Below are 27,449 nucleotides of genomic sequence, written 5' to 3'. Positions count from 1 at the left end.
TCCCTGTTCCCACACACACACATACACGTAGATACACACAGACACCCGCACACAGACATGCACATATTCACCACTCACACACAGTCTTCACCCACGCACTCTTCCTCCTCCCTAACTGAAGCGTTTCTCGCACGCAACTCTGCAGTAAAACCGCAGATTTTTAAACCTGCGGTTTTGCTACAGGTTTGCCTGACTCAATGGTAGTCAATGGATGCAGAAACATTGCAGATCTGCAAAAAGAATTGACATGCTGTGGAAAATAAAACGCTGCAAATCCACGGGTATTTTTCCGCAGGCATGTGCACACCAATTCTCAATTTCCCATTGACTAACATTGGTTGTGCACTGCACTGCGGATTTGATGCAATTCCACATGTCCAAAAACGCTGCGGAAACACATCAAAATCCACAATGTGTGCACATAGCAAAAGTGTCTCACACCTGCTATTCCATATCCATCTCTCTTTCCTGATATTCAATGTGTTTCTCTCTCCCCATCACATTCCAAATGTCTCACCCCTGCTATTCGATATTTATCTCCCTCCCCATCACGCTCCATATGTCTCTCTTCATACTACATGTCTCTCTCCTCATCACATTCCAAGTGTCTCACCCCTGCTATTCCATGTGCATCTCTCTCCCATCACACTCCATAAGTGTCTCACTCATCATACTAAATGTCTCTCTCTCTCCCATCAGTCTCTCTCAGCCAGATTACATGATTCTCTCCCCCACCTCCACAATGCCTGGCCATTTAATGCAGACCTCGAGCTCTTTCTTGTCTTTCTGAGGGATGAGTCACAGACAGCTCTGATAATGCTATAATGCTGCTCCATACACACCAGATGTCTTCACTAGGGTTGAGCGACCTTGACTTTTTTAGAGTCGAGTCGGGTTTCGCAAAACCCGACTATCTCAAAAGTCGAGTCGAGTGGAATCGGCCGATTATCGCGAAAAGTCGGGGATCGACCGAAACACGAATGCAAGTCAATGGGGGAGCATAGTCGGCAGTGAGTGGAGGCCAGGAAAACACCTACAGTGCCCATTTTAATGACAAAAAACATACATTCTTGTTACTGAAGCTTGTCAATCTAAATTTACCTTATAATAATAGTAAGGCATTGGAAATTGGGGGTCATTTGGCTAAAGTTGTGGGGGGTAGGGCTGGTTCAAGTATTTAGTGGGCCCAGGAAATCTGGACCACGTCACGGCAGTGGAGCAGGGAGAGGTAAGTATTTCAACTTTGCAAGTGCTGTGATCCTGAGCAAGCAGGGGGGGGGCCACTTGGCATTGGCACTGGCACAGGGCCCCTCAAAGTGCGGCGGTGTGTTTGCACGGCGGGGGCGCCTCCCACCGGCAGCGACACTTTTGCGTACTATGAGGGGCCCTGTGCCAGTGACGTCGCCAACGAGTATTCCTCCCCCCATCTGATGAAGGAACCTGCACCTTCATCTGCACCTTCCTCTTTGTCCCCGTGTAAAGTGGTATGGTATGCGGGAAGGGGAACCTGACTTTCAGCAGGGTCACAATCTTGCAGTGTAGCGTGCACGGGGAATGTTGCGTTATGGGTCAATGTACCAGCAGACTCATCTATCACTGGCTGGGCAATGGGCAGGATGAGGGGGAAACAGATATGGGCCCAAAGAATAAAGTGGGCTAAATGCAGTTCAAAATTGGTAACAGGACTAACCAGGGGGCATTGCTTTGTTCAGTGGAGGACAACTGTAATGAGAGGCTGACACAGAGAGTAGGCCCAAATCAGTAAGTAGTCTAAATGCAGTTCAAAATTGGCAACAGTAGTAAACAGGCGGCACAGCTTTGTTCAGTGGAGGAGAACAGCAAGGAGCGGCAGACACCGATAGAAGGCCCCAACCTAACTAGTAGGCCCACTGCAGTTTTAAAATTCCGATAGGCTGAAAACCAGATAATTGTAGGTCATTTTTTGTAAAGAGGACAGCTGTATTGAGTGGCGCAGCCAGACACTACAAGTAGGCCTTACACCACAAAGTTGGCTCGACGCAGGTTTAAAAAAGGTTACATGGGTACACGGTCTGCATTGGTGTGTTCAGTGGAGGACAATTGGAAGGAGGGACCGCAGAAAGACTTAGTAGGCGTAAAATAACAAAATAGGCTCTATGCAGCTTCGATTATGTGGCAACCTGGAGAACACCTTGGAGCGGCAGACACCGTCTCTACGACCCAGACCCAACTTGTAGACCTAATGTAGTGTTGTTTCAACAACTACTTAACACGAGCATGAAGATTGAAGCTATGGAGAGGCAACCTGGAGAACACCTTGGAGCGGCACACACCGTTAGTAGGCCCTACCGAAGTAGTAGCCCCAATGCAGTTTTCAAATTCCTATAGGCTGAAAACCAGACTATTGACGCTCAGCTTTTTTCAGATGAAGACAGCTGTATTGAGTGGCGCAGACAGACACAGGTAGTAGGCCTTAAACACTAAATTTGGCTCAATGCAGTTTAAAAAAGGTTACAGGGGTACACAGGCAGCATTGGTCTGTTCAGTGGGGGACAATTTCAATTATGGACCGCAGACAGACTTAGTACGCCTACAATTATAAAAAGGATGCTCTATGCAATTTAAAATAGGTTCCAGGGGTACACGGGCAGCAGTGGTATGGTCAGTGGAGGACTATTGGAAGGAGGGACCGCAGACAGGCTTCGTAGACCTAACATAACAAAAGTAGGCTGTAGGCACTTTAAAATAGGTTCCAGGGGTACACGGGCAGCAGTGGTCTGGTCAGTGGAGGACTAGTGGAAGGACGGACCGCAGACAGGCTTAGTAGGCCTAACATAACAAAAGTAGGCTGTAGGCACTTTAAAATAGGTTCCAGGGGTACACGGGCAGCAGTGGTCTGGTCAGTGAAGGACAATTTCTATAATGGACCGCAGACAGGCTTAGTAGGCCTAACATAACAAAAGTAGGCTGTAGGCACTTTAAAATAGGTTCCAGGGGTGCACGGGCAGCAGTGGTGTGGTCAGTGGAGGACTAGTGGAAGGAGGGACCGCATACAGGCTTAGTAGACCTAACGTAACAAAAGTAGGCTGTAGGCACTTTAAAATAGCTTCCAGGGGTACACGGGCAGCAGTGGTGTGGTCAGTTGAGGACTAGTGGAAGGAGGGCCCGCAGACAGGCTTAGTAGACCTAACATAACAAAAGTAGGCTGTAGGCACTTTAAAATAGGTTTCAGGGGTACACGGGCAGCAGTGGTCTGGTCAGTGAAGGACAATTTCTATAATGGACCACAGACAGGCTTAGTAGGCCTAACATAACAAAAGTAGGCTGTAGGCACTTTAAAATAGGTTCCAGGGGTACACGGGCAGCAGTGGTGTGGTCAGTGGAGGACTAGTGGAAGGAGGGACCGCAGACAGGCTTAGTAGGCCTAACATAACAAAAGTAGGCTGTAGGCACTTTAAAATAGGTTCCAGGGGTACACGGGCAGCAGTGGTCTGGTCAGTGGAGGACTAGTGGAAGGAGGGACCGCAGACAGGCTTAGTAGGCCTAACATAACAAAAGTAGGCTGTAGGCACTTTAAAATAGGTTCCAGGGGTACATGGGCAGCAGTGGTCTGGTCAGTGAAGGACAATTTCTATAATGGACCGCAGAAAGGCTTAGTAGGCCTAACATAACAAAAGTAGGCTGTAGACACTTGGAATTATCTTGCAGGGGTACACAGAGTAAAGAAAACACTCCTACCCCGTGACCATAGACCTACCAGAGATTAACACCACACCAGGATCTTAATCATTAAAATAAATTTTTATTATATAATTCAAAAATAGCAACATTACAACAACATATAAAATCAACTACCAGTACACACCACAGGACAATAATATAATGATAATATAATATACAATATAATAGCAGCAATACCCAGAGCAATATAGATCCCTACCAATGTTATATGCAGTATCCAAATTTGATATATAGCAAAAAGAGCAATTTTTACAGAAAATATTAATATGAACCAGTTTAACTGTCAAAGTATTAAAAAGAAGACTGCATGTAAAAATTAACGTGTTTGGTAAAAAAATATATACACAAAAATCCGTGAAAAGAACTAAAAATCATAAAACTATATATATATATAAATATATGATATATATAAAAGAAAAAATGTGCCCATAAAATGGTCAATACATATTCTGCCACACACTAGTGTATATATAAAAAAATATAATAATAATAAATGTGCTAAAGTGCTGTAAACCAAAGAAGAAATGCCACATGCAGGAGTATGCAAGACCCAACTGATTACTATTACCAAATATTGCTTCCTCACTAAATGGGTAAAGATCACATGAAAGGTGCTATGTGCTGTGCGTATGAAGACTATATATCTTTGCCACAAAAGACAGGTAATTACTCAGCTGTAGGTGATGCACTGATTGCAATAGAGCGCTGTGATATCTGGGATACAATAAAGCGCCCACTAAAGGTGCTATGTGCTGTGCATGTTAAAGGTCTATGTATGTGCCACAGAAGTATACTAAATCTAGTGCTAAAAAAGATAATCTACTCAGCTACGAAGGATGCCCGGGTACAGTAGAGCATCGTGCTATCAGGGATACAAAGAGGCGCGCACAAAGAGTGCTATGTGTTAAGTGTATAAAGAGTCTGTATGTGCCCCAAAGAGGTTCTGCTATATATAGTGCTCAGCTGCAGGGGATACACGGGATACAATAGACCGCTGTGCTACCAGGGTTACAATGAGGTACTTATATACTTATAACAAATGCAAAAGGGGATCTGAAAATATATTGCCAATGTATACCTTGGGTTGCTGAGTCCTGTGGAAAACGCACCCCGACGCGCGTTTCGGAAGAATTCCTTCGTCAGGGGGTACACAGGGGGTACACAGGCAGCATTGGTGTTGTCAGCGGAGGCCGATTGTAATGAGTGTCTGACAGTTAGTACTCACAAAAAATAAATAGATGTTAATGTCTCGCAATACAACAAAACCAAAACACAAAAGGGTGGCATACTTAGGTAAGGGGTGGGCTCCTCTGCTGAGTTTCAGACCTAGTAATTTGGCACAAAGTATTTACTGGTGTAAATATAGGACACTGGCCCTGACTATTTTAAGTAGCATCATACATGTCAACACATTGGTATTGTCAGTGCCAGGCATTGAAGGATGTCAGCGCATAGACTAAACATTGGTGGAGCTGTGAGAGATAATTAAGTGGTAGAGCACTGTTTGAGCTGGGGGGGGACTCTCTTGTGGCCGGCGGTACAGGCCCAGGGCCCCTCATGTTACAACGGTGTGTCTGACATTGGGTGCACACCACCACCGCCAGAGACACTTTATTGTACAATGAGGGCCCCAGTGGCAGTGCCGTCGACCAAAAGCATGCACACCCACCTCTTCAGACAAACAGCACTCTCACGGTTGCTTGTGCCAAGTGGCGAGACCACGGCCCCATGGGGGGAGTTTGGCTATTTAGGGAGGTGTAAGCATGTCGTATGCTGGACAAACAGCTGCTGCAATTTACGAGATTGGAAAAGTCAGTCAGAGCAGTCCACAAGCACGACCTTTTCATTGGAAAGCTAGGTGTCAGCCGGGAAAGGTGGGGCAAAAAAATTCGAAATCCAGTTGTGGTTCATTTTAATGAAGGTTAGATCATCAACATTTTGGGTAGCCAGACGAGTCCTTTTTTCGGTTAATATTGAACCTGCAGCACTGAATACTCTTTCTGATAGCACACTAGCTTCTGGGCAAGCAAGCTCCTGCAATGCATATTCTGCCAATTCTGGCCAGGTGTCTAATTTGGATGCCCAGTAATCAAATGGTAATGGTTGAGGGAGAACGTCGATAAGGGATGAAAAATAGTTAGTAACCATACTGGACAAATGTTGTCTCCTGTCACTTTGAATTGATGCTGCAGTACCTGTCCTGTCTGCAGTCATAGCAAAATCACTCCACAACCTGGTCAGAAAACCCCTCTGTCCAACGCCTCTCTGATTTGTGCACCTCTAACACCTCTGGCCTGCTGCCCCCTGCAGCTCGTGTGATAACGCTCACCATCGCTGTGTGCTGGGAATGCCTGAATCAAACGGTCAACAAGAGTTGATTGTTTGGTTGCTAATATTTGTTCCAGGTTCTCATGTGGCATAATATTTTGCAATTTGCCTTTATAGCGAGGATCAAGGAGGCAGGCCAACCAGTAATCGTCATCGGTCATCATTTTAATAATGCGTGGGTCCCTTTTCAGGATACGTAAGGCATAATCCGCCATGTGGGCCAAAGTTCCAGTTGTCAAATCTGTCGTGCTGGGTTGAGGGGCAGTTTCAGGCAAATCTACCTCACTTGCCTCCCTAAAAAAACCTGAACCCGGCCTTGCAACGCCACCAGTTGCTATTGGCCCAGGAGAAGCTTCCTCATTAAAAAAATACTCATCCCCATCATCCTCCTCGTCCTCCTCCTCCTCCTGTTCGCCCGCTACCTCATCCTGTACACTGCCCTGACCAGACAATGGCTGACTGTCATCAAGGCTTTCCTCTTCCTCTGCTGCAGACGCCTGCTCCTTTATGTACGATCAAACTTTGCATCAGCAGACGCATTAGGGGGATGCTCATGCTTATTATGGCATTGTCTGCACTAACCAGCTGTGTGCATTCCTCAAAACACTGAAGGACTTGACACATGTCTTGTACCTTCGACCACTGCACACCTGACAACTCCATGTCTGCCATCCTACTGCCTGCCCGTGTATGTGTATCCTCCCACAAAAACATAACAGCACGCCTCTGTTCACACAGTCTCTGAAGCATGTGCAGTGTTGAGTTCCACCTTGTTGCAACGTCGATGATTAGGCGATGCTGGGGAAGGTTCAAAGACCGCTGATAGGTCTGCATACGGCTGGAGTGTACGGGCGAACGGCGGATATGCGAGCAAAGTCCGCGCACTTTGAGGAGCAGGTCGGATAACCCCGAATAAATTTTCAGGAAGCACTGCACCACCAGGTTTAAGGTGTGAGCCAGGCAAGGAATGTGTTTCAGTTGGGAAAGGGAGATGGCAGCCATGAAATTCCTTCCGTTATCACTCACTACCTTGCCTGCCTCAAGATCTACAGTGCCCAGCCACGACTGCGTTTCTTTCTGCAAGAACTCGGACAGAACTTCCGCGGTGTGTCTGTTGTCACCCAAACACTTCATAGCCAATACAGCCTGCTGACGCTTGCCAGTAGCTGCCCCATAATGGGACACTTGGTGTGCAACAGTGGCAGCTGCGGATGGAGTGGTTGTGCGACTGCGGTCTGTGGACGAGCTCTCGCTTCTGCAGGAGGACGAGGAGGAGGAGGGGGTGCGAACGGCTACAGCCAACTGTTTCCTAGACCGTGGGCTAGGCAGAACTGTCCCAAAATTGCTGTCCCCTGTGGACCCTGCATCCACCACATTCTCCCAGTGTGCCGTGATGGACACGTAACGTCCATGGCCATGCCTACTGGTCCATGCATCTGTTGTCAGGTGCACCTTTGTACTCACAGATTGCCTGAGTGCATGGACGATGCGCTCTTTAACATGCTGGTGGAGGGCTGGGATGGCTTTTCTCGAAAAGAAGTGTCGACTGGGTAGCTCGTAGGGTGGTACAGCGTAGTCCATCAGGGCTTTGAAAGCTTTGCTTTCAACTAACCGGTAGGGCATCATCTCTAACGAGATTAGTCTAGCTATGTGGGCGTTCAAACCCTGTGTACGCGGATGCGAGGCTAAGTACTTCCTTTTTCTAACGAGAGTCTCATGTAGGGTGAGCTGGACTGGAGAGCTGGAGATCGTGGAACTAGCGGGGGTGCTGGTGGACATGGCAGACTGAGAGACGGTTGGAGACGGTATTCTTGCCGGTGCCCTACATGCAGTGTTTCCAACTACGAAACTGGTGATTCCCTGACCCTGACTGCTTTGGCCTGGCAACGAAACCTGCACAGATACTGCAGGTGGTGTGGAAAATGGTGGCCTTACAGTGAAGGAAGGGATGTAGCGTTGCTGACTAGCTTCATTGGCCGAGGGTGCCACAACCTTAAGGGATGTTTGGTAGTTAGTCCAGGCTTGCAAATGCATGTTGGTTGAATGTCTATGCATGCAACTTGTATTTAGACTTTTCAGATTCTGACCTCTGCTTAAGGTAGTTGAACATTTTTGACAGATGACTTTGCGCTGATCAATTGGATGTTGTCCAGACTGCACTCTTTCTACCATCGGATACCTTTTCAGGCATTGCAGACTGAGCTTCTTTAAACAGATGGCCACGCTGTCCTCCAACTGGTTTTGGCTTTGCCACGCGTTTTGGGCCAGATACGGGCCCGGCAGATGGAACCTGTTGCGATGTTGATGCCTTCTGCGGCCCCTACTCCTCCGCTTCAGAACTACTGTCGCCTGCACCCTGTTCCCCCATCTATGACCTCCTCTTCTATCTCATGCGCAAGTTCGTCTGTGTTACCGTGTAAGCCCGTGGTATAGCGTTTGTGATGGAGCACCATAGTCTCATCAGGGTCTGATTCTGGATCAGTACACTGCGAGTGCAATGTGGTGGTCTGAGTCAAAGGAACAGCATAGTAATCTGGCTGTGGCTGTGCATCTGTGCACTCCATGTCCGATTCAACTTGTAATGGGCATGGCCTGTTAACTGTTTCACTTTCTAACCCAGGAACGGTATGTGTAAAGAGCTCCATGGAGTAACCCATTGTGTCGCTTGACGCATCCTTCTCTGTTGTTGTTTTGGATGAAGAGGACAAGGAAGCGACTTGTGCCTGACCGTGAACATTCACTAACGACGCGCTGCTTTTACATTTATCAGTTTCAGAAGAGGAGGCAAAAGAGCTAGAGGCTGAGTCAGCAAGGAAAGCCAAAACTTGCTCTTGCTGCTCCGGCTTTAAAAGTGGTTTTCCTACTCCCAGAAAAGGGAGCGTTCGAGGCCTTGTGTAGCCAGACGACGAACCTGGCTCCACAGCTCGAGACTTAGGTGCTATATTGTTTTTCCCACGACCACCTGATGCTCTACCACCACTTCCATCATTACCAGCTGGCAATGAACGCCCACGGCCACGACCTCTTCCACCAGACTTCCTCATTGTTTTAAAAACGTCACCAAAGTAACGGTATTTGTTACTGTTAAACAACTTACAAGGTGAACTCAAACTTCTGTAGGATTTAGATATCCCTTTAAAGGTGGGTGAGACTGCAAGGAAAATCAGGCACAATGTTACACACTCGGTTTTCTGTGGCACAAAATGAGAGAGATGCCACACACGCAGGACTGTCACTCAAGCACAAATGCCAATATTAATCTCCCACTATTTATTTTTTTTTCAGGGAGAATTTAAGAACCAAAATAACCAAAAACAGACACTAGGCTTTCTGTGGCCCACAATTTGAGAGAGATGGTACACACGACTGGCACAGAACCACAAATGCCAATATTAATCTCCCACTATTTTTTTTTTTTCAGGGAGAATTTAAAAACTAAAATAAAAAAAAATAAAAAAAACTAGGCTTTCTGTGGCCCACAATTTGAGAGAGATGGCACACAGGACAGGCACAGAAGCACAAAGGCCAATATTAATCTCCTGCTATTTATTTTTTTTTTCAGGGAGAATTTAAAAACCAAAATAAAAAAAAATAAAAAAAACTAGGCTTTCTGTGGCCCACAATTTGAGAGAGATGGCACACAGGACTGGCACAGAAGCACAAAGGCCAATATTAATCTCCCACTATTTTTTTTTTTTTTCAGGGAGAATTTAAAAACCAAAATAAAAAAAAACAGACACTAGGCTTTCTGTGGCCCACAATTTGAGAGAGATGGCACACACGACTGGCACAGAAGCACAAAGGCCAATATTAATCTCCCACTATTTATTTATTTTTTTTCAGGGAGAATTTAAAAACCAAAAAAAAAAACAGACACTAGGCTTTCTGTGGCCCACAATTTGAGAGAGATGGCACACAGGACTTGCACAGAAGCACAAAGGCCAATATTAATCTCCCACTATTTTTTTTTTTTCAGGGAGAATTTAAAAACCAAAATAACCAAAAACAGACACTAGGCTTTCTGTGGCCCACAATTTGAGTGAGATGGCACACACGACTGTCACAGAAGCACAAAGGCCAATATTAATCTCCCACTATTTATTTTTTTTTCAGGGAGAATTTAAAAAACAAAATAAAAAAAAAACAGACACTAGGCTTTCTGTGGCCCACAATTTGAGAGAGCTGGCACATACAGGACTGGCACTCTAGCAGAAATGCCAAGCTTAATCTCCCACTACTTTTTTTGGTTAGGGAGAATTGCCAAGAAATCAGGGCCAGTATTACACACTAGGCTTTCTGTGCCCCAAAATTGGAGAGAGATGGCACACACAGGACTGGCACTCTAGCAGAAATGCCAATCTTAATCTCCCACTATTTTTTTTTTAGGGAGAATTAAAAAAAAAAAAAAAAGGATTATACACACTAGGCTTTCTGTGCCCCACAATTGGAGAGAGATGGCACACACGACTGACACTCAAGCACAAATGCCAAGATTAATCTCCCACTATTTTTTTTTTTCAGGGAGAATTAAAAAACAAAAAAACAAAAACAGGGACTGTCCTACAATTACTATCTCCCTGCAGTAATCTCAGCCAGGTATGGCAGGCAGCAATAACAAGGAGTGGACTGCTGCACAAATTACATCAAAAGTGTGGACAAACAAACAAGATAGCTGTGCAGAAAGGAAGGAACAACAGGATTTGTGCTTTGAAAAAAGCAGTTGGTTTGCACAGCGGCATACACACAGCAATGCAGCTATCAGGGAGCCTTCTAGGGCAGCCCAATGAGCTACAGCGCTGAGGAAAAAAAATGTAGCTTCCACTGTCCCTGCAAACAAAAGGTGGTGTAGGACAGTGGAAATCGCTACAGCACAAGCGGTTTGGGGGTTAATGGACCCTGCCTAACGCTATCCCTGCTTCTGACGAAGCGGCAGCAACCTCTCCCTAGGCTCAGATCAGCAGCAGTAAGATGGCGGTCGGCGGGAACGCCCCTTTATAGCCCCTGTGACGCCGCAGACAGCAAGCCAATCACTGCAATGCCCTTCTCTAAGATGGTGGGGACCAGGACCTATGTCATCACACTGCCCACACTCTGCGTCTACCTTCATTGGCTGAGAAATGGCGCTTTTCGCGTCATTGAAACGCGACTTTGGCGCGAAATTCACGTACCGCATGGCCGACCCCACACAGGGATCGGGTCGGGTTTCATGAAAGTCCAATAGTAGAAAAAACACACATCCGCACTGCTCAAAGGTCAAACTCAATGACCGTATTATATTATCGGTCTAGCACCACAGAAAGTGATACTGGCTGTATGAATCCTTTACACCTGAATCAACGGGGTGCTGCTGCCAGAAAAAATGTATACAAAATTTAATGGCAAAATAGAAAAAGTAGGCACGCACTTACCCTGTTGCGGTGAATATCACTTTATTAGGACATATAAACAAACGGATAGCAAGGAGGGATAGTCAGCCACGGACAACAATCGTTTCGTGCTCTACGGCACTTCAACGGGTCCCGTTGAAGTGCCGTAGAGCACGAAACGATCGTTGTCCGTGGCTGACTCTATCCCTCCCTGCTGTCCGTTTGTTTATATGTCCTAATAAAGTGATATTCACCGCAACAGGGTAAGTGCGCGCCTACTTTTTCTATTTTGCCTCGGGTTTCATGAAACCCGACTGTGGCAAAAGTCGGCGACTTTTGAAAATGAACGATCCGTTTCGCTCAACCCTAGTCTTCACTCTTCCTCTGATCCAGATGTTGCTGAGTCCACGGTCTTCTGCTCATCTGTAAACAAGCTGTGCTTCTTATGCAGTAACTGCTGGTGATAGCAGGTCACAGGGCAATCACACACAAAATGCTTTTGCCCTGTGATGCTCCTCTTCATTCTTCCCCAGGGATACTAGACCACTTAAAAGGGGAGAGAAATGGTGATGTCAGCAGTTACTTCCCCAATTTTCCAGCTAACAGTAAAGCTGGTACGTCTCCCTATAGCTACTTGAGGTCTAAAATGAAAAATGCTCCCCCTAGTGGTAAATATATATATATATACAGTACAGACCAAAAGTTTGGACCCACCTTCTCATTTAAAGATTTTTCTGTATTTTCATGACTATGAAAATTGTAAATTCACACTGAAGGCATCAAAACTATGAATTAACACATGTGGAATTATATACTTAACAAAAAAGTGTGAAACAACTGAAAATATGTCTTATATTCTAGGTTCTTCAAAGTAGCCACCTTTTGCTTTGATGACTGCTTTGCACTCTCTTGGCATTCTCTTGATGAGCTTCAAGAGGTAGTCACCGGAAATGGTCTTCCAACAATCTTGAAGGAGTTCCCAGAGATGCTTAGCACTTGTTGGCCCTTTTGCCTTTACTCTGCGCTCCAGCTTACCCCAAACCATCTTGATTGGGTTCAGGTCTGGTGACTGTGGAAGCCAGGTCATCTGGCGTAGCACCCCATCACTCTCCTTCTTGGTCAAATAGCCCTTGCACAACCTGGAGGTGTTTTTGGGGTCAATGACCTGTTGAAAAGGAGCATCACAGGGCAAAATCAGCAAAAAATCAGTGCCAATTCTGTATGATAATAGTGGAAGGTCATGAGAAACTAAAAAAAATGGTAATAATATCATGGTTAGGAAAAACCAATGTTCCTGTACTCTACTATATCTTGTTTCAGGTTTTCACACCACAAACCCTCTTTCCTTGTTGTCTTTTCCCATCTTCTTTTTAGGTATTTGATGAGAAGTGACTAAACTCATTCCGTTTATGTAATATCACTTGTATCAATACTTTGCACAATCTTAAATGATTTCCTTGGTTTTATTTTCTATCCTTGCCTATTGTTTATAAGAAAGTGCTGAAAATACCACATTATATACTGTACATCAAATAGTAATATTTTTTTGACAATATATTTTTCAGTTCTCGAGACAAGGTTTACAGCAGACTCCACAACAGCAGCAAACTGCAGCCTTAGTCAGGCAACTACAAAAGCAGCTTTCAAGTGAGTACATGGATATATTGCGTCTATTCCAGATTAACTCACATAGTGTTAGTGAATTTAGATTTTAGTTACCCATTCTAACCTAAACATATTGTGCAGCATTGTTCACAGATTGTCACTATTTATAATGGGTTTCACAATCTGCTTTTTGCTACTGTAAACACAAAAACACAGGCGGGTCAGCTACAGAGGAACAAATTAACCTACAAACACAGAGACAGAGAACATATTCTGTCCTTGGTTGAACTTGAAATCCCCGAGGCCTAAAATTTTGTATATATACATATATACAGTCATGGCCAAAAGTATTGACACCCCTGCAATTCTGTCAGATAATACTCATTTTCTTCCTAAAAATGATTGCAAACACAAATTACTTGGTATTATTATCTTCATTTAATTTATTTTAAATGAAAAAAACACAAAAAGAATTGTCCTAAAGCCAAATTGGATATAATTCCACACCAAACATAAAAAGGGGGTGGACAAAAGTATTGGCACTGTTTGAAAAATCATGTGATGCTTCTCTAATTTGTGTTATTAACAGCACCTGTAACTTACCTGTGGCACCTTTGGGCAAAGGCATCAACATAGAGTTTACAGGAGAAAAAAAAGAGGCTTTCAAAGAAAAGAACACGGTCCCTGCAGTCAAACATGGCGGAGGTTCCCTGATGTTTTGAGGTTGCTTTGCTGCCTCTGGCACTGGACTGCTTGACCGTGTGCATGGCATTATGAAGTCTGAAGACTACCAACAAATTTTGCAGCATAATGTAGGGCCCAGTGTGAGAAAGCTGGGTCTCCCTCAGAGGTCATGGGTCTTCCAGCAGGACAATGACCCAAAACACACTTCAAAAAGCACTAGAAAATGGTTTGAGAGAAAGCACTGGAGACTTCTAAGGTGGCCAGCAATGAGTCCAGACCTGAATCCCATAGAACACCTGTGGAGAGATCTAAAGATGGCAGTTTGGAGAAGGCACCCTTCAAATATCAGGGACCTGGAGCAGTTTGCCAAAGAAGAATGGTCTAAAATTCCAGCAGAGCATTGTAAGAAACTCATTGATGGTTACCGGAAGCGGTTGGTCGCAATTATTTTGGCTAAAGGTTGTGCAACCAAGTATTAGGCTGAGGGTGCCAATACTTTTGTCTGGCCCATTTTTGGAGTTTTGTGTGAAATGATCAATGTTTTGCTTTTTGCTTCATTCTCTTTTGTGTTTTTTCATTTAAGACAAATTAAATGAAGATAATAATACCAAATAATTTGTGTTTGCAATCATTTTCAGGAAGAAAATGAGTATTATCTGACAGAAGTGCAGGGGTGTCAATACTTTTGGCCATGACTGTATATATACAGTATATATATTGGTTTGCAAAAGTATTCACCCCTTGGCTCTTTTTATCTATTTTGTTACAACCTGTGTTTAAATAAATTTGTAATCCAATTTCTTTGTTTTGTATCAGCACTAAATAGTCTAAAGGTACCTTCACACTAAGCGACGCTGCAGCGATACCGACAATGATGTCGATCGCTGCAGCGTCGCTGTTTGGTCGCTGGAGAGCTGTCACACAGATAGCTCTCCAGCGACCAACGATCCCGAGGTCCCCGGTAACCAGGGTAAACATCGGGTTACTAAGCGCAGGGCCGCGCATAGTAACCTGATGTTTACCATGGTTACCAGCGTAAACGTTAAAAAAACAAACACTACATACTTACCTTCAGCTGTCTGTCCTCCGGTGTAAAGGTGTAAGTGACATGAAATTGTTCACAGTTGTCAGAAACAACCCGTCCAATCCACACAGGCAAAGAAATCAAACCATAGATGTCTATAAATGAAGTTATGTGTTAAAGAAATTGATAACCACCAAATGCTGTTCAATAATCAGCGTAGGGTAAGCACAATAATTTACAGTTTGCTAGAGGCAATTAAACCCTAACTAACTAAAGAATATAATAAAACATAACTTTTAATACAACTATTAAAGGACAGAGAATTAAGATCCGCTAAGGCTGGTTTCACATTTGCGGTTTTTGACGCTGCGTTTTTGCGCAAAAAAGCATGTTTTTTTCCTATACTTAACATTAAAAACGCATGCGTTTTTTTGCATGCGTTTTGCCGCGTTTTGCCACCGCATACATCTTTTGTATGCATGCGTTGTGTTGCAGAAATGCAACATGTAGTAATTTTTAGCGGCGTTTTTTTGCCGCAAAAAAACGCATGCATTTTTTTGCGGCAAAAAAATGTATTGCTGTCTATGTAAACGCATGCGTTTTTAAGCACATGCGTTTGCATGCATTAAAAATGCATGCGTTTTTATTAAAAAAAACAAAAAAACACACTGATAAGCCACCCCACACCCTAAAATTAATAAAGGGATCCTACCCCGAACCCTAACCCTAACCCTACCCCTAACCCTAACCCTACCCCTAAGGGATCCTAACCCTAACCCTAATCCTAACCCTAACCCTACCCCTAACCCTAACAGTACCCCTAACCCTACCCCTAACCCTAGGGTTCCTAACCCTAACCCTAAAGGGATCCTAACCCTAACCCTAGGGATCTTAACCCTAACCCTAACCCTAAGGGTTAGGGCTAGGGGTAGGGTTAGGGTTAGGGTTAGGGTTAGGGGTAGGGTTAGGATTAGGGGTTAGGGTTAGGGTTAGGGTTAGGGGTAGGGTTAGTGTTAGGACTGGCGGAACGCACCAAGTATAAGGTGTAATGGTATTAGGTGCGTTCGCCGTCCGAGGTCCACCGTGCAGGTGAAAACCCTGCTGCTAGTAGAGACGGACGAGATGGCGGTACAATATGAATACACACTTGGGTTAACTTCACCCAGTGTGAAGGAAGCGAACCCTGTTGAGTCACAGGGCCGCGGTACAGCACCAAGAGAATATATTTTAGAGGCACGAGAGTGCGTGCGGTGCCGCACTGGCGGACGCCACTAACCACCCAGGCTGGGGTTACGAAAGCGCAGAGAAAGTGCACGGCGCCGCACTGGCGGTCACAACAATAAGACGCTGTAATGTGTGTACCGTGCTGATGCCTAAGTCGGGTGCTAGGTAGCAATCACCCACCTTCCGCCAGCAGTCATACAATAGGGAGGGGATTTTAAAGAACGACTTTCACTCACAACACACACACATTTACAAAAGACAATACTAGCGCATGGCCGTGCGGCCATGCGAGGCTTAAATAGCTGCAGCATGTTTAGGACCTTCCAAAGAAGGACCAATGGAGTGCTGCAGCACCTGAGCATGTGACACTGGATTTCCACTGAGAGATCTCGCCCTGGGCATGCTCAGAGTGCAAAGCAGGATTTAGTCCTAGCAGCTACAAGGACCTTAGCTGCAGTATCTGATCATGTGACCTTCGATCTCCACTGAGAGATCTTACTCTGGGCATGCTCAGAATGTGAAAAGCAGGACTTAGCCCCAGAAGCGTCCGCTCGCCGCTGCCCAGCACTGACTTCAATGGGAGAAGCAGGAAACGCAGCAGTAACTCTAAGCACAGAGTCAGACTGAGCGAGACGCTGGGATCGACGTCTCCGCTGAGCAAGCTCCACTGCGGCAGGAGAAGAATGGGAGACCGCAGCGGAGATGGCCCGAGATTCCCCCTGTGCAGAGGCAGGAACTCGACCCCTCACATTACCCCCCCTCCTAGGCCCCCCTCCTCCTTGGGCCTCGCTACGTTCGAAGGCAGCAATGAGCTGCGGAGCCAGAATGTGCTCAGCAGGCTACCTGGACCTGTCCTCAGGGCCATAACCCTTCCAATCCACCAAATAGAATTTTTTACCACGTACCACCTTGTACCCCAAAATAGCGTTCACCTCGTAATCATCCGTAGACGAACCCGATGTCCCGGCAGATGACTCAGAAAACCGGGACATGTATACGGGCTTAAGGAGGGACACATGAAAGGTGTCGGTGATACCAAGGCGTGGAGGAAGGGCCAGGACCTTGAAGGGACCCAAGTAGCGAGGTGCAAACTTAGTGGACTCTACACGCAGCCTGATGTTACGGGCGGAGAGCCACACTAAATCACCAGGAGCAAAGGTCGGGGCAGGGCGCCGATGTGCATCGGCAGAGGACCTCATTCTCTCCTTTGAGGCCTGAATGGCATCCTGAGTGCGGTCCCAAATGTCCCGTGCCTCCACTGCCCAGTCTGCCACCCTGGAGTCAGCAGAGGACACGGGCATAGGCACAGGAACCCGCGGATGCTGGCCGTAATTAAGGAGGAAAGGAGTCTGACCAGTGGAGTCGGCTACAGCGTTATTAAGGGCGAACTCTGCCCATGGTAATAAAGATGCCCAGTCATCCTGCCTGGCAGAAACAAAATGTCGTAGATATGTGACCAGAGTCTGATTGGCCCTCTCTACCAACCCATTCATCTCGGGATGATATGCGGAAGAGAGATTTAACTCACTGCTGAGAAGACGACAAAGCTCTCTCCAGAACCGAGACGCAAACTGGGGACCCCGGTCACTGACAATTTTGTCTGGCATGCCATGTAGGCAGAAGATGTGTCTTATGAACAACGCTGCCAAGGCCCGTGCAGAAGGTAACCGTGGGAGCGGCACCAAATGCACCATTTTCGAGAAATGATCGGTAATAACCCAAATGACAGTACAGCCGCGAGACTTGGGCAAACCCACTACAAAGTCCATCCCGACCATCTCCCAGGGCCTGTCTGCCACCGGCAAGGGATAGAGTAACCCAGACGGCCGTTGTCGAGGAGACTTATTTTTGGCACATGAGACACATGCCAGAACGTAATCTCTGACATCTCGGAGCATATGCGGCCACCAGTACGTCCTCGCCAGCAGCTCAGATGTCCTTTTTGTCCCAAAGTGTCCACCCACCCTGGAGGAATGAGCCCAAGAGAGAACCTATGGGCACAAAAGTCTTGCCCGGAGGCACAGACTCAAGCGACACCGGAGCCACGGTTCTCAAGCTCTCAGAAGGAACAATAAGCCGAGGCTCTCCTTCCTCCTCCTCAGATGACACAACAGAGCGAGAAAGGGCATCAGCTCGAATGTTCTTCTCCCCAGCGAGATAATGGAGGGTGAAGTGAAATCGGGAGAAGAATAAGGACCATCTGGCCTGGCGAGAATTTAGCCGCTGGGCTGTTTGCAAATATAGCAAATTTTTGTGGTCTGTGAAAACTTGAAAGGGAAAACGAGCCCCCTCCAAGAGATGTCTCCACTCTGAGAAAGCCAATTTCATCGCTAGCAACTCCCTGTCCCCGATGGAATAATTCCTCTCCGCTGGTGTGAAGGTCTTGGAGAAGAAGAAGCACGGATGCTTCCGACCTTGAGCATCCTTTTGGAAGAGGAATGCTCCAGCACCAACGGAAGAGGCATCCACCTCCATTATAAACGGCTCATCGACATCGGGACGATGTAGGATGGGAGCGCTAGCAAAATGAGACTTAGTAGAAGAAAAGGCCCTGGAGACCTCTTCAGACCACACTTTGGGATTTGCTCCCTTCTTGGTGAGGGCTACCAAGGGAGCTACCAGAGTTGAGAAGTGGGGAATGAACTGGCGGTAATAATTAATGAACCCCATAAAGCACTGCACCGCCTTAAGAGAATGGGGCTCTTGCCAGTCCATCACAGCCTGTAGTTTGGCAGGATCCATAGCCAATCCCTGGGCGGAGATGATATAGCCCAGGAACGGTAAAGACTCCTGCTCAAACATACACTTCTCCAACTTAGCATAAAGAGAGTTTGCCCGTAGGAGGTCGAAGACTCTGCCAACATCTCTCCGGTGGGAGTCAATATCTGGAGAAAAGATGAGAATATCATCCAGATAGACTACAACCGAGGTGGAAAGCATATCCCGGAAGATGTCGTTGACAAAGTCTTGGAAAACGGCTGGGGCATTACAGAGCCTGAAGGGCATCACCAGATACTCATAGTGCCCATCTCTGGTGTTAAACGCCGTTTTCCATTCGTCCCCCTCACGGATGCGAATCAGGTTGTAAGCACCCTGCAGATCTAGTTTGGTAAACACCCTTGCTCCCCGAAGCCTATCGAAAAGCTCAGATATCAAGGGCAAAGGATACTTGTTCTTAACGGTGATAGCGTTAAGACCCCTGTAGTCTATGCATGGACGTAGTTCCCCATTCTTCTGCACGAAAAAGAACCCTGCCCCAGCAGGTGACACTGACTTCCTGATGAACCCTCTTGCCAGATTCTCTTGAATGTACTGAGACATTGCCTCCATCTCCGGGAGAGATAATGGATAGACTCGACCCCGGGGAGGCTCAGCACCAGGCAAGAGATCAATCGGACAGTCATAGGGGCGATGGGGCGGAAGGGTCTCCGCCGCCTTTTTGGAGAACACGTCTGCATACGACCAATATTGCTTCGGGAGAGAGGATAGATCTGCGGATACCTCCGTATTAGCAACCTGAATGCACTCTCGGTGACACCTACCCCTACATGATTCACCCCATCCCAGAATTCTGCCTGAGGACCACTCGATGTGAGGAGTGTGGTACCGTAACCAAGGTATCCCCAACAGGACCTCATCAATCCCCTCAGGAATGATGAGCAGAGATATAATCTCCTGATGGGATGGTGACATGGACAGAGTAAAAGGGATGGTCTGATGTGTTATCTGTGTGGGCAGTGTCGACCCATTCACCACTCGTACCGTTACTGGTTGAGGTAGCATAACCAGGGGTATTGCATGACATTGGGCGAAGGCAGAAGACATGAAATTGCCCTCCGCCCCAGAATCCACGCAGAGCTCTACCGAGTGGGAGGATGAGCCTAATGTTATTGTCCCCTTAAAGGACAATTTGGAGGCAAACGTCGCCATGTCTAGTGCACCTCCACCTACTACCACTAGACGCTGACGTTTCCTCGACCGCTGGTGACATCTGGTTGCAAGATGTCCTGACTGTTGGCAAACATGACAAACCTGGAGTGCACGAGCGGTCCGGGACTTAGATCCCGCTCGTGACACTACCATAGGGTCATGGGACTCAGGAGCCTGGACTGGAGACTCTAAAGGTTTGGCGAAGGTGGGAGCCAGCCGAAACCTCTGCCTACACTGGGCTCGCTCTAACCTCCGCTCGTGAAAACGGAGGTCAATACGAGTAGACACTGTTATTAACTCTTCCAGTGTGGCGGGAATCTCCCTAGTGGCCAGGGCGTTCTTAACATGGTCAGCCAGCCCCCTCCAAAATATAGGAATAAGGGCCTTATCCGACCACTCAGGCTCAGATGCTAGGGTGCGGAAGTGGACGGCAAAATGGCTGACCAAGGACGAGCCCTGAGTCAATGCCAACAGTTGCAGCGCCATATCATGGGTGACACGAGGTCCTAAAAAGACCTGTTTCAGAGTGCTCAGGAATAACAGAGCACTCTGCACCACATGATCGCCACGCTCCCACAGCGGCGTAGCCCACTGCAACGCCCTGTCCGACAATAAAGATACGATAAAGCCCACCTTAGCCCGCTCTGTAGGGAAACGAGAGGCCAGAAGCTCGAGATGTATTGAGCACTGACTCACGAAACCCCTACAGGACTTACTGTCACCAGAAAATTTCTCTGGTAGCGGGAGGCGAGATAGCATCGGTACAGGGGCGGCAGTGGGCAAGGTAGCTGCAGCCACACTTGCAGCCTGAACAGCGACAGCAGTAACATCCACAGCTGAGGTTGAACGCTCAGGAGCCGCCAACCTTCCCTCCAGCTGCTGGATGTACCGCTGTGAACGCTGATTGTCCGTCATTACTAGCCAGACCTTGGCGCTAGTATTATGTTAGGACTGGCGGAACGCACCAAGTATAAGGTGTAATGGTATTAGGTGCGTTCGCCGTCCGAGGTCCACCATGCAGGTGAAAACCCTGCTGCTAGTAGAGACGGACGAGATGGCGGTACAATATGAATACACACTTGGGTTAACTTGACCCAGTGTGAAGGAAGCGAACCCTGTTGAGTCACAGGGCCGTGGTACCGCACCAAGAGAATATATTTTAGAGGCACGAGAGTGCGTGCGGTGCCGCACTGGCGGACGCCACTAACCACCCAGGCTTGGGTTAGGAAAGCGCAGAGAAAGCGCACGGCGCCGCACTGGCGGTCACAGCAATAAGACGCTGTAATGTGTGTACCGTGCTGATGGCTAAGTCGGGCGCTAGGTAGCAATCACCCACCTTCCGCGAGCAGTCATACAATAGGGAGGGGATTTTAAAGAACGACATTCACTCACAACACACACACATTTACAAAAGACAATACTAGCGCATGGCCGTGCAGCCATGCGAGGCTTAAATAGCTGCAGCATGTTTAGGACCTTCCAAAGAAGGACCAATGGAGTGCTGCAACACCTGAGCATGTGACCCTGGATCTCCACTGAGAGATCTCGCCCTGGGCATGCTCAGAGTGCAAAGCAGGATTTAGTCCTAGCAGCTACAAGGACCTTAGCTGCAGTATCTGATCATGTGACCCTCGATCTCCACTGAGAGATCTTACTCTGGGCATGCTCAGAATGTGAAAAGCAGGACTTAGCCCCAGAAGCGTCCGCTTGCCGCTGCCCAGCACTGACTTCAATGGGAGAAGCAGGAAACGCAGCAGTAACTCTAAGCACAGAGCCAGACTGAGCGAGACGCTGGGATCGACGTCTCCGCTGAGCAAGCTCCACTGCGGCAGGAGAAGAATGGGAGACCGCAGCGGAGATGGCCCGAGATTCCCCCTGTGCAGAGGCAGGAACTCGACCCCTAACAGTTAGGATCCCTTAGGGTTAGAGTTAGAGTTAGGGGTAGGGTTAGGGTTAGGATCCCTTAGGGTTAGGGTTAGGGGTTAGGGTAAGGGTTAGGGGTAGGGTTAGGGTTAGGATCCCTTAGGGTTAGGGTTAGGGGTTAGGGTTAGGGTTAGGGGTAGGGTTAGGGGTAGGGTTAGGGTTAGGATCCCTTATGGTTAGGGTTAGGGGTTAGGGTTAGGGGTAGGGTTAGGGTTAGGATCCCTTAGGGTTAGGGTTAGGGGTTAGGGTTAGGGTTAGGGGTAGGGTTAGGGGTAGGGTTAGGGTTAGGGTTAGGTTACCTTAGGGTTACTAGGGATCCAAACCCTAACCCTAACCCTAGCTATTTTTGGTAATAGTGAGTTTTCTTGTTGATTTTGATGATTGGCAGCTGTCACACACTTCTCATCATGTGTTTAAAAAACGCAAACGCATGAAAAAATGCTTGTAAACGCGTCAAAACGCTGCCTTTTTATTAAAACATTCAAAAACGCATGCGTCAAAAAAACTCAGCGTTTAAACGCGTTTACATGCGTTTTTTCACCAACTGCGTTTAAAACGCTGCGTTTTTAAACGCAAATGTGAAACCAGCCTAAGCTACTGTGCATCCATAACCAGAATATTATTAGGTAACCTGTCTAATCCACTGGATTTTTATCTGGTATCTTTTATTGTCTTAGTTTATTAAAGGGAGTTGGTGCGGCCGCTACCTCTATCCTCATTTAGAATTCATTGATACTTCACTAGCTACCAACTAAAATAACTCCTAGACCGCCCCTTGAAATATACTCATACCATAAAAATAGATGCTGCTATTTAAATGTGTGGATAGGTCATCTACTATGCTAGCTAAGTAAGCATTTTATGAACCAGTAAGGCGAGAACACTAATTTGATAATATACCCCAGTAACCATTGCAGTATGCTGCATTTAGTAATATAAAACTGCAAGGTGTATGCCAGCACTTACATGTAAAGCCGCTGAGTATGTCTAGGCCTCCGCCTCCCCAACGCGCGTTTTGCCCTTTCTTCATCAGGGCGTGTGTGTTTTTGATGTATGTATTTTTTTAAACTGAAGTTGAAGTGGATTCAAAGGGAAATGCAATTATACAGTAAAAGAAGTTGCAAGTAGAAACTATGGTGCTAACATTTTTTTCTTTTAAGTTGCTTCCTATTGTCAAATGTGTTCAAAACCCTTTAAAGAGTATAACATGTAATCATTTCAGCATACAGTCATCCACAATCTGGCCCCAGTTTATTTAAAAGTGCATATTTGAATAGAAATATATATTCTATGTTTTCTGTTCTTCTTGAATCAACTCCATGCTTTGGCCCAAAAACTGCATTAAAAATTGTATTGGAGATTAAAAAAACAAACAAAAGGAAAACACTATTAAATTACCCTGATTTATACATATGCTAGTGTAGGTGTCACATTTTCCCAAGTGAAGCTACTTAAGGAAAACACAGTGTAATGACGCTGCCTAGAGTCACAGAGAGGCAGCCTAAGGGGGCGCTAGCGGTAGTGTAGGGAGAGGGAGGAATGAGGCACGTAGTGCTTACAGGACCTTAACTAGGCAGGTCACGTGATTACTGCAGGGGTGATGGAGGCGGAGCTACCGCATGAGAACAGAGGGTCTACCAAAAAACGCAGGACACAGAGTACTAAGACAGAGACATAGTCAAATGACAAGTCGAGGTTCGGGAGCCAGACGGGAGCTAGGTACCAAGGGGCAAAACAGCAGATTAGTCAGAGACAAACCAAGCATTCAGAAAGCCAGGGCAGACAGAGAAGTACCAAGCAGAAAACAGGGGCAGTAGTCAGGGGGCAAATCGGGTAATACACAGCAAGGCACACAAGCACAGAGGCACAACGATTACAGATGAATAACCTGGGTCAGCCATCTCAAACCGAGTAGACAGAAGTATAACCAACTCAGAACACAGGAACTACTTTGTTCTTGGTTGGGCTATTCGATGATCATTTTTATAAGCTAAATATTTATTTTGCATTGTATCTATGTTGTTAGGTGAAATTTTTCTTCCTTAGTTGTTTTGAATAGCACTTTCTGCCAACATATTTGGTCAGCTTTGCTGCAATGCTAGTAAAGTTTTTGATATTTGATAGTATGAGAAGTTTTTTGTGTGAGTGTAGGAAAGAGATGGGAAATTCATCTGATAGTGTTACATTTTCCACAACTTTTTCTCTTTAACTCCTTTATGGCTCATGCATAAACAAGTAGAAATAGACAGTTGGACTGAGCTTCACTTTTGTCTACAAGCACTATGGAAATGTTAATTTCACATACATATGTATTTAATTCATACATTTCACAGTTCAGCTTTGTTTCACTTTTTTGCAATTGTAGAGAATATTTTTAAAACTTGGACACACGGCTTGTCTTGAGATTCCTCATTTTGTGTGTTTTGGCAAAAACAGAGAGTTCATGGAAACTTTCCACTGGGTGAAGGTTTCTGTTACAGTTTGTCCAGAAAAATGTGAATGAACTAAGGTCTGTCTAATTCCTGAACAAAACAAATGAAAATATGTCTGTTAAAGCAAACATGGAGATTCCTGACTCGTAAAAGCCTTCATTTATCATCCTTACTTCTATACTTTGTCAAAGTCTGATCAGATAACTCTTATCTAGATCATAACACCTGACATTTCCCAAATTCATACAATTCAGATTGCCCATGGGGATAAATAGTTGGCAATATCGGAAGAACTTAGAGTGTTGGTGTGTGAGCAGGTTGCAGGATGCAGTGATAGACAGGAGGTAGAGCAAGCGTTAACAATTTTACTGGAACAGGGGAATACTCCACACAGGGAGTCAAACAGTTTGAACTGGGAAATAAACAGTTAAATGGCAGAAGGATATGCAGGGTTGAAAAACGGTAGATTCAATAACGGCAGTTCCTTTGTACACTTGTGTCAGATCAACTTAGCCTGTCTGTCACATTCCAGGCCATGGCAATTACAAAGCAGGCGGTGGTGCGAACAATGACTGGCGCGGGGTTGTTCTGGTGAGGTCCTGTAGCAATGATGGCTTGTCTTCTGGCGGCAGCGGTTTGGTATCTGGTACCTTCCGCTGAGTCCCTAGTCCATATGCTGCAGTGGCTGACAAGGTGCAGGCCACAGCACTGTATGAACCCAACGAAAGTGGCTCAGCAAGTGTGCAACGGGAGGTCAGAGTTCATTTCACGGTCACACACCCGTTCCTTCTTATGTGGCATGTGTATGGTACTCACGAGCCCAAAGCATTTTGGCAGCTTGCTTGGTGGAGGCCAGCGGGCTCACAGTACTCCTATGTTTACATTCTCTACGGGCAGCGGGGATGCTGGAGCACAAGCCTAGGCTGCTACGGTGCTCGAGGGATGGAGCACTCACCCTTCCCTGCTGTGCTCTGTCAGCTCCCGCCAAGTCTGAGTGTTTCCACGCGTGCTTTTGCTTCTTAACCTGAGACATGCCCTCTGCTGCTGAGTGCAAAGGTTGGCCTGGTTCTATAAGCTTTTCGCCGGACAACAAAAGAGACAGCCCGACAGATCCGGACCCGGCGCAAGAAAATTACCCCTAGCCCGGTCCTTCTTCTTACATGTGTAAAGTTGGCAGCACGGTGGCTCAGTGTTTAGCACTGCAGCCTTGCAGCGCTGGAGCCCTGGGTTCAAATCCCACCAAGGACAACATCTGCAAAGAGTTTGTATATTCTCCATGTGTTTGCGTGGGTTTCCTCCAGGTTCTCTGGTTTCCTCCTATATTCCAAAACATACTGATATGGAATTTAGTTTGTGAGCCCTATCGGGGACAGTGATGATAATGTCTGTAAAGCGCTGCGGAATATGTTGGATCTAAATAGATAAAGAGATTATTATTAGAGCAAAATGATGCAAAAATTACAGTTACTAAACATTAGCTCATGAATTAACGTAATGCATATTCATGATTTTACCGATTTTAATAGTTTGTACACATTTCCAAGAATACAGATTTTCCTTCTCTAATGAGCTAAATAAAATGTAGAACTTTATTAATATTAGTATGTACAGTATTATTAAATGGTAAATTTACTTCTTTAGTTTATATATTTCCCCATCCTAGAAGCCTCTAAATTTGCAGGTCTGGGAATGGTTAGCAGTCGGCAGTAGAGATTTTACAGACTGTTTGTGTTTCTCACTATTTGAATTCAGTTATACAGTATAACAAGCCTGTGTGAGTTTGTAATAATGGTGTAATTTTGCTTGCACTGCTTCCACACAACCAGGAGCAATTTGCAGACACAGCTCATTCTCCTTGTAAATGTGTTTATTTACCATTTTATGGCTCTTTTGGAAATGAACAGTTATTTACTGCAATGTCCCAAACTCTGGCTCTCTGCTTGGCCAACAAAGTTTTCAAAGTTTTCTTAAAATAGATTAAACTATAAAAATATTGAATAGTTTATATATTTCGTTTTAAGTACAATACAACTGCTGCATGAATACTTAGTTTACAGTTATCTACTGTATAATTTGCTACATTTGCACATTATAACCACATTTATGGCTAGTGGTAGTTTACACTTAGATGCCTGGTGACAAGGCCAACTTTCACACTTCTCTTTTGAGTTAGTTTGACAAATAAATTATTTTTCCATTTTTATTATACCAGATGGTTGTTATTTTGTGCTGAGAGTTCTTTTTCTATTTATACAAATACAAAAACATGACATAAAATAAGTATAATTAACCATAAACTGATTATATATAAAAAAGCCAAATCCTGCAGAAAAAAAGATTCCCTTTATTAATGTAACAAACCCCTTGCTCTATACACGGTGCCACCTTTTTTTATTTGCATTCATTTCTCTAGTTTAAGCATTTGTCCTTCCAACACAGCCCACAGCTGTAGGAGTGAGAGATTTCTTCCCTGTGCTCTGAACAGAATGTAAGGAGAAAGACCGGACGACGGGTACCTGCATGCCGGGATCCGGAACTGAAAGGGCTGCATCCTCTGTTCCTCGGGGGAAGCCTGAGTGGGACGGACCTTCCCCTGCTGTCTGGGGGAAGCATGAATGAGACGGGGCTTCCTGCTGTCCCAGGAGGGCGGGGAGAGCTGAAAAAGCACATGCAGAAGAGGAGAAGAGGAGGAAAGTGCGCGAGGGACAGCAGTGAGACGCCGACACAGAGCAGCGCAAAGGGCAGCGTGGATGAGAACAGTGAGCGGCGCGCTGGGCTGCCCCTTCCCCCATCTGATAGTAACAGGCCTGTGACAAGCTGTGCTGCTGCCGTCCAGGAGGAAAGGAGCTATAGTGCTGGGGAGGAATTAGTGTGCCAGAAGAGCAGAGCTGTTCCAGCAGAACACAGAGCTGTACCAGCGAAGTGGAGCCATGCAGAGCTGTGTGCACAGAGCAGAGCCCGGGCAGGAAAGCTGAGTGGTGAGTTGGGTGCGTGTCTGCTCTAAAGGCTGAGCATCCTGTTTGTGCAGACCGACTAGACAGTACCCTTGCATACAGGTCCACTGTTTGTGGATGACCAGCTGTTAGCTCCCAGCCATCCTCCACGCTAGGAGGTGACCCTAGTTGAGGCAGAGACTGCACTGAGTGTGCGATGCAAAGAGAGAGACATACGACTCGGCCAGAGCCTCATTACCATGAACTTACTCACACCGCT

At 46.1% G+C, this 27,449-nt stretch overlaps 1 protein-coding gene across 1 annotated transcript in view; it reads left to right on the top strand.

Annotated features, from left to right (window-relative positions):
* Positions 1-27,449, top strand: part of LOC138637828 (mediator of RNA polymerase II transcription subunit 12-like protein) — a 293,681-nt gene that overhangs the window by 236,178 nt on the left and 30,054 nt on the right. Inside the window, exon 10 of the mRNA XM_069726755.1 lies at positions 12,980-13,061. Within this exon, the coding sequence (XP_069582856.1) occupies positions 12,980-13,034 (55 nt within the window). The 3' untranslated portion in view covers positions 13,035-13,061. The remainder of the gene's footprint in view (positions 1-12,979; positions 13,062-27,449) is intronic.

Source organism: Ranitomeya imitator, chromosome 5, assembly GCF_032444005.1.
Source record: "Ranitomeya imitator isolate aRanImi1 chromosome 5, aRanImi1.pri, whole genome shotgun sequence".
Taxonomy (NCBI): Eukaryota; Metazoa; Chordata; class Amphibia; order Anura; family Dendrobatidae; genus Ranitomeya; species Ranitomeya imitator.
This window is presented reverse-complemented; position numbering and strand designations above follow the sequence as displayed.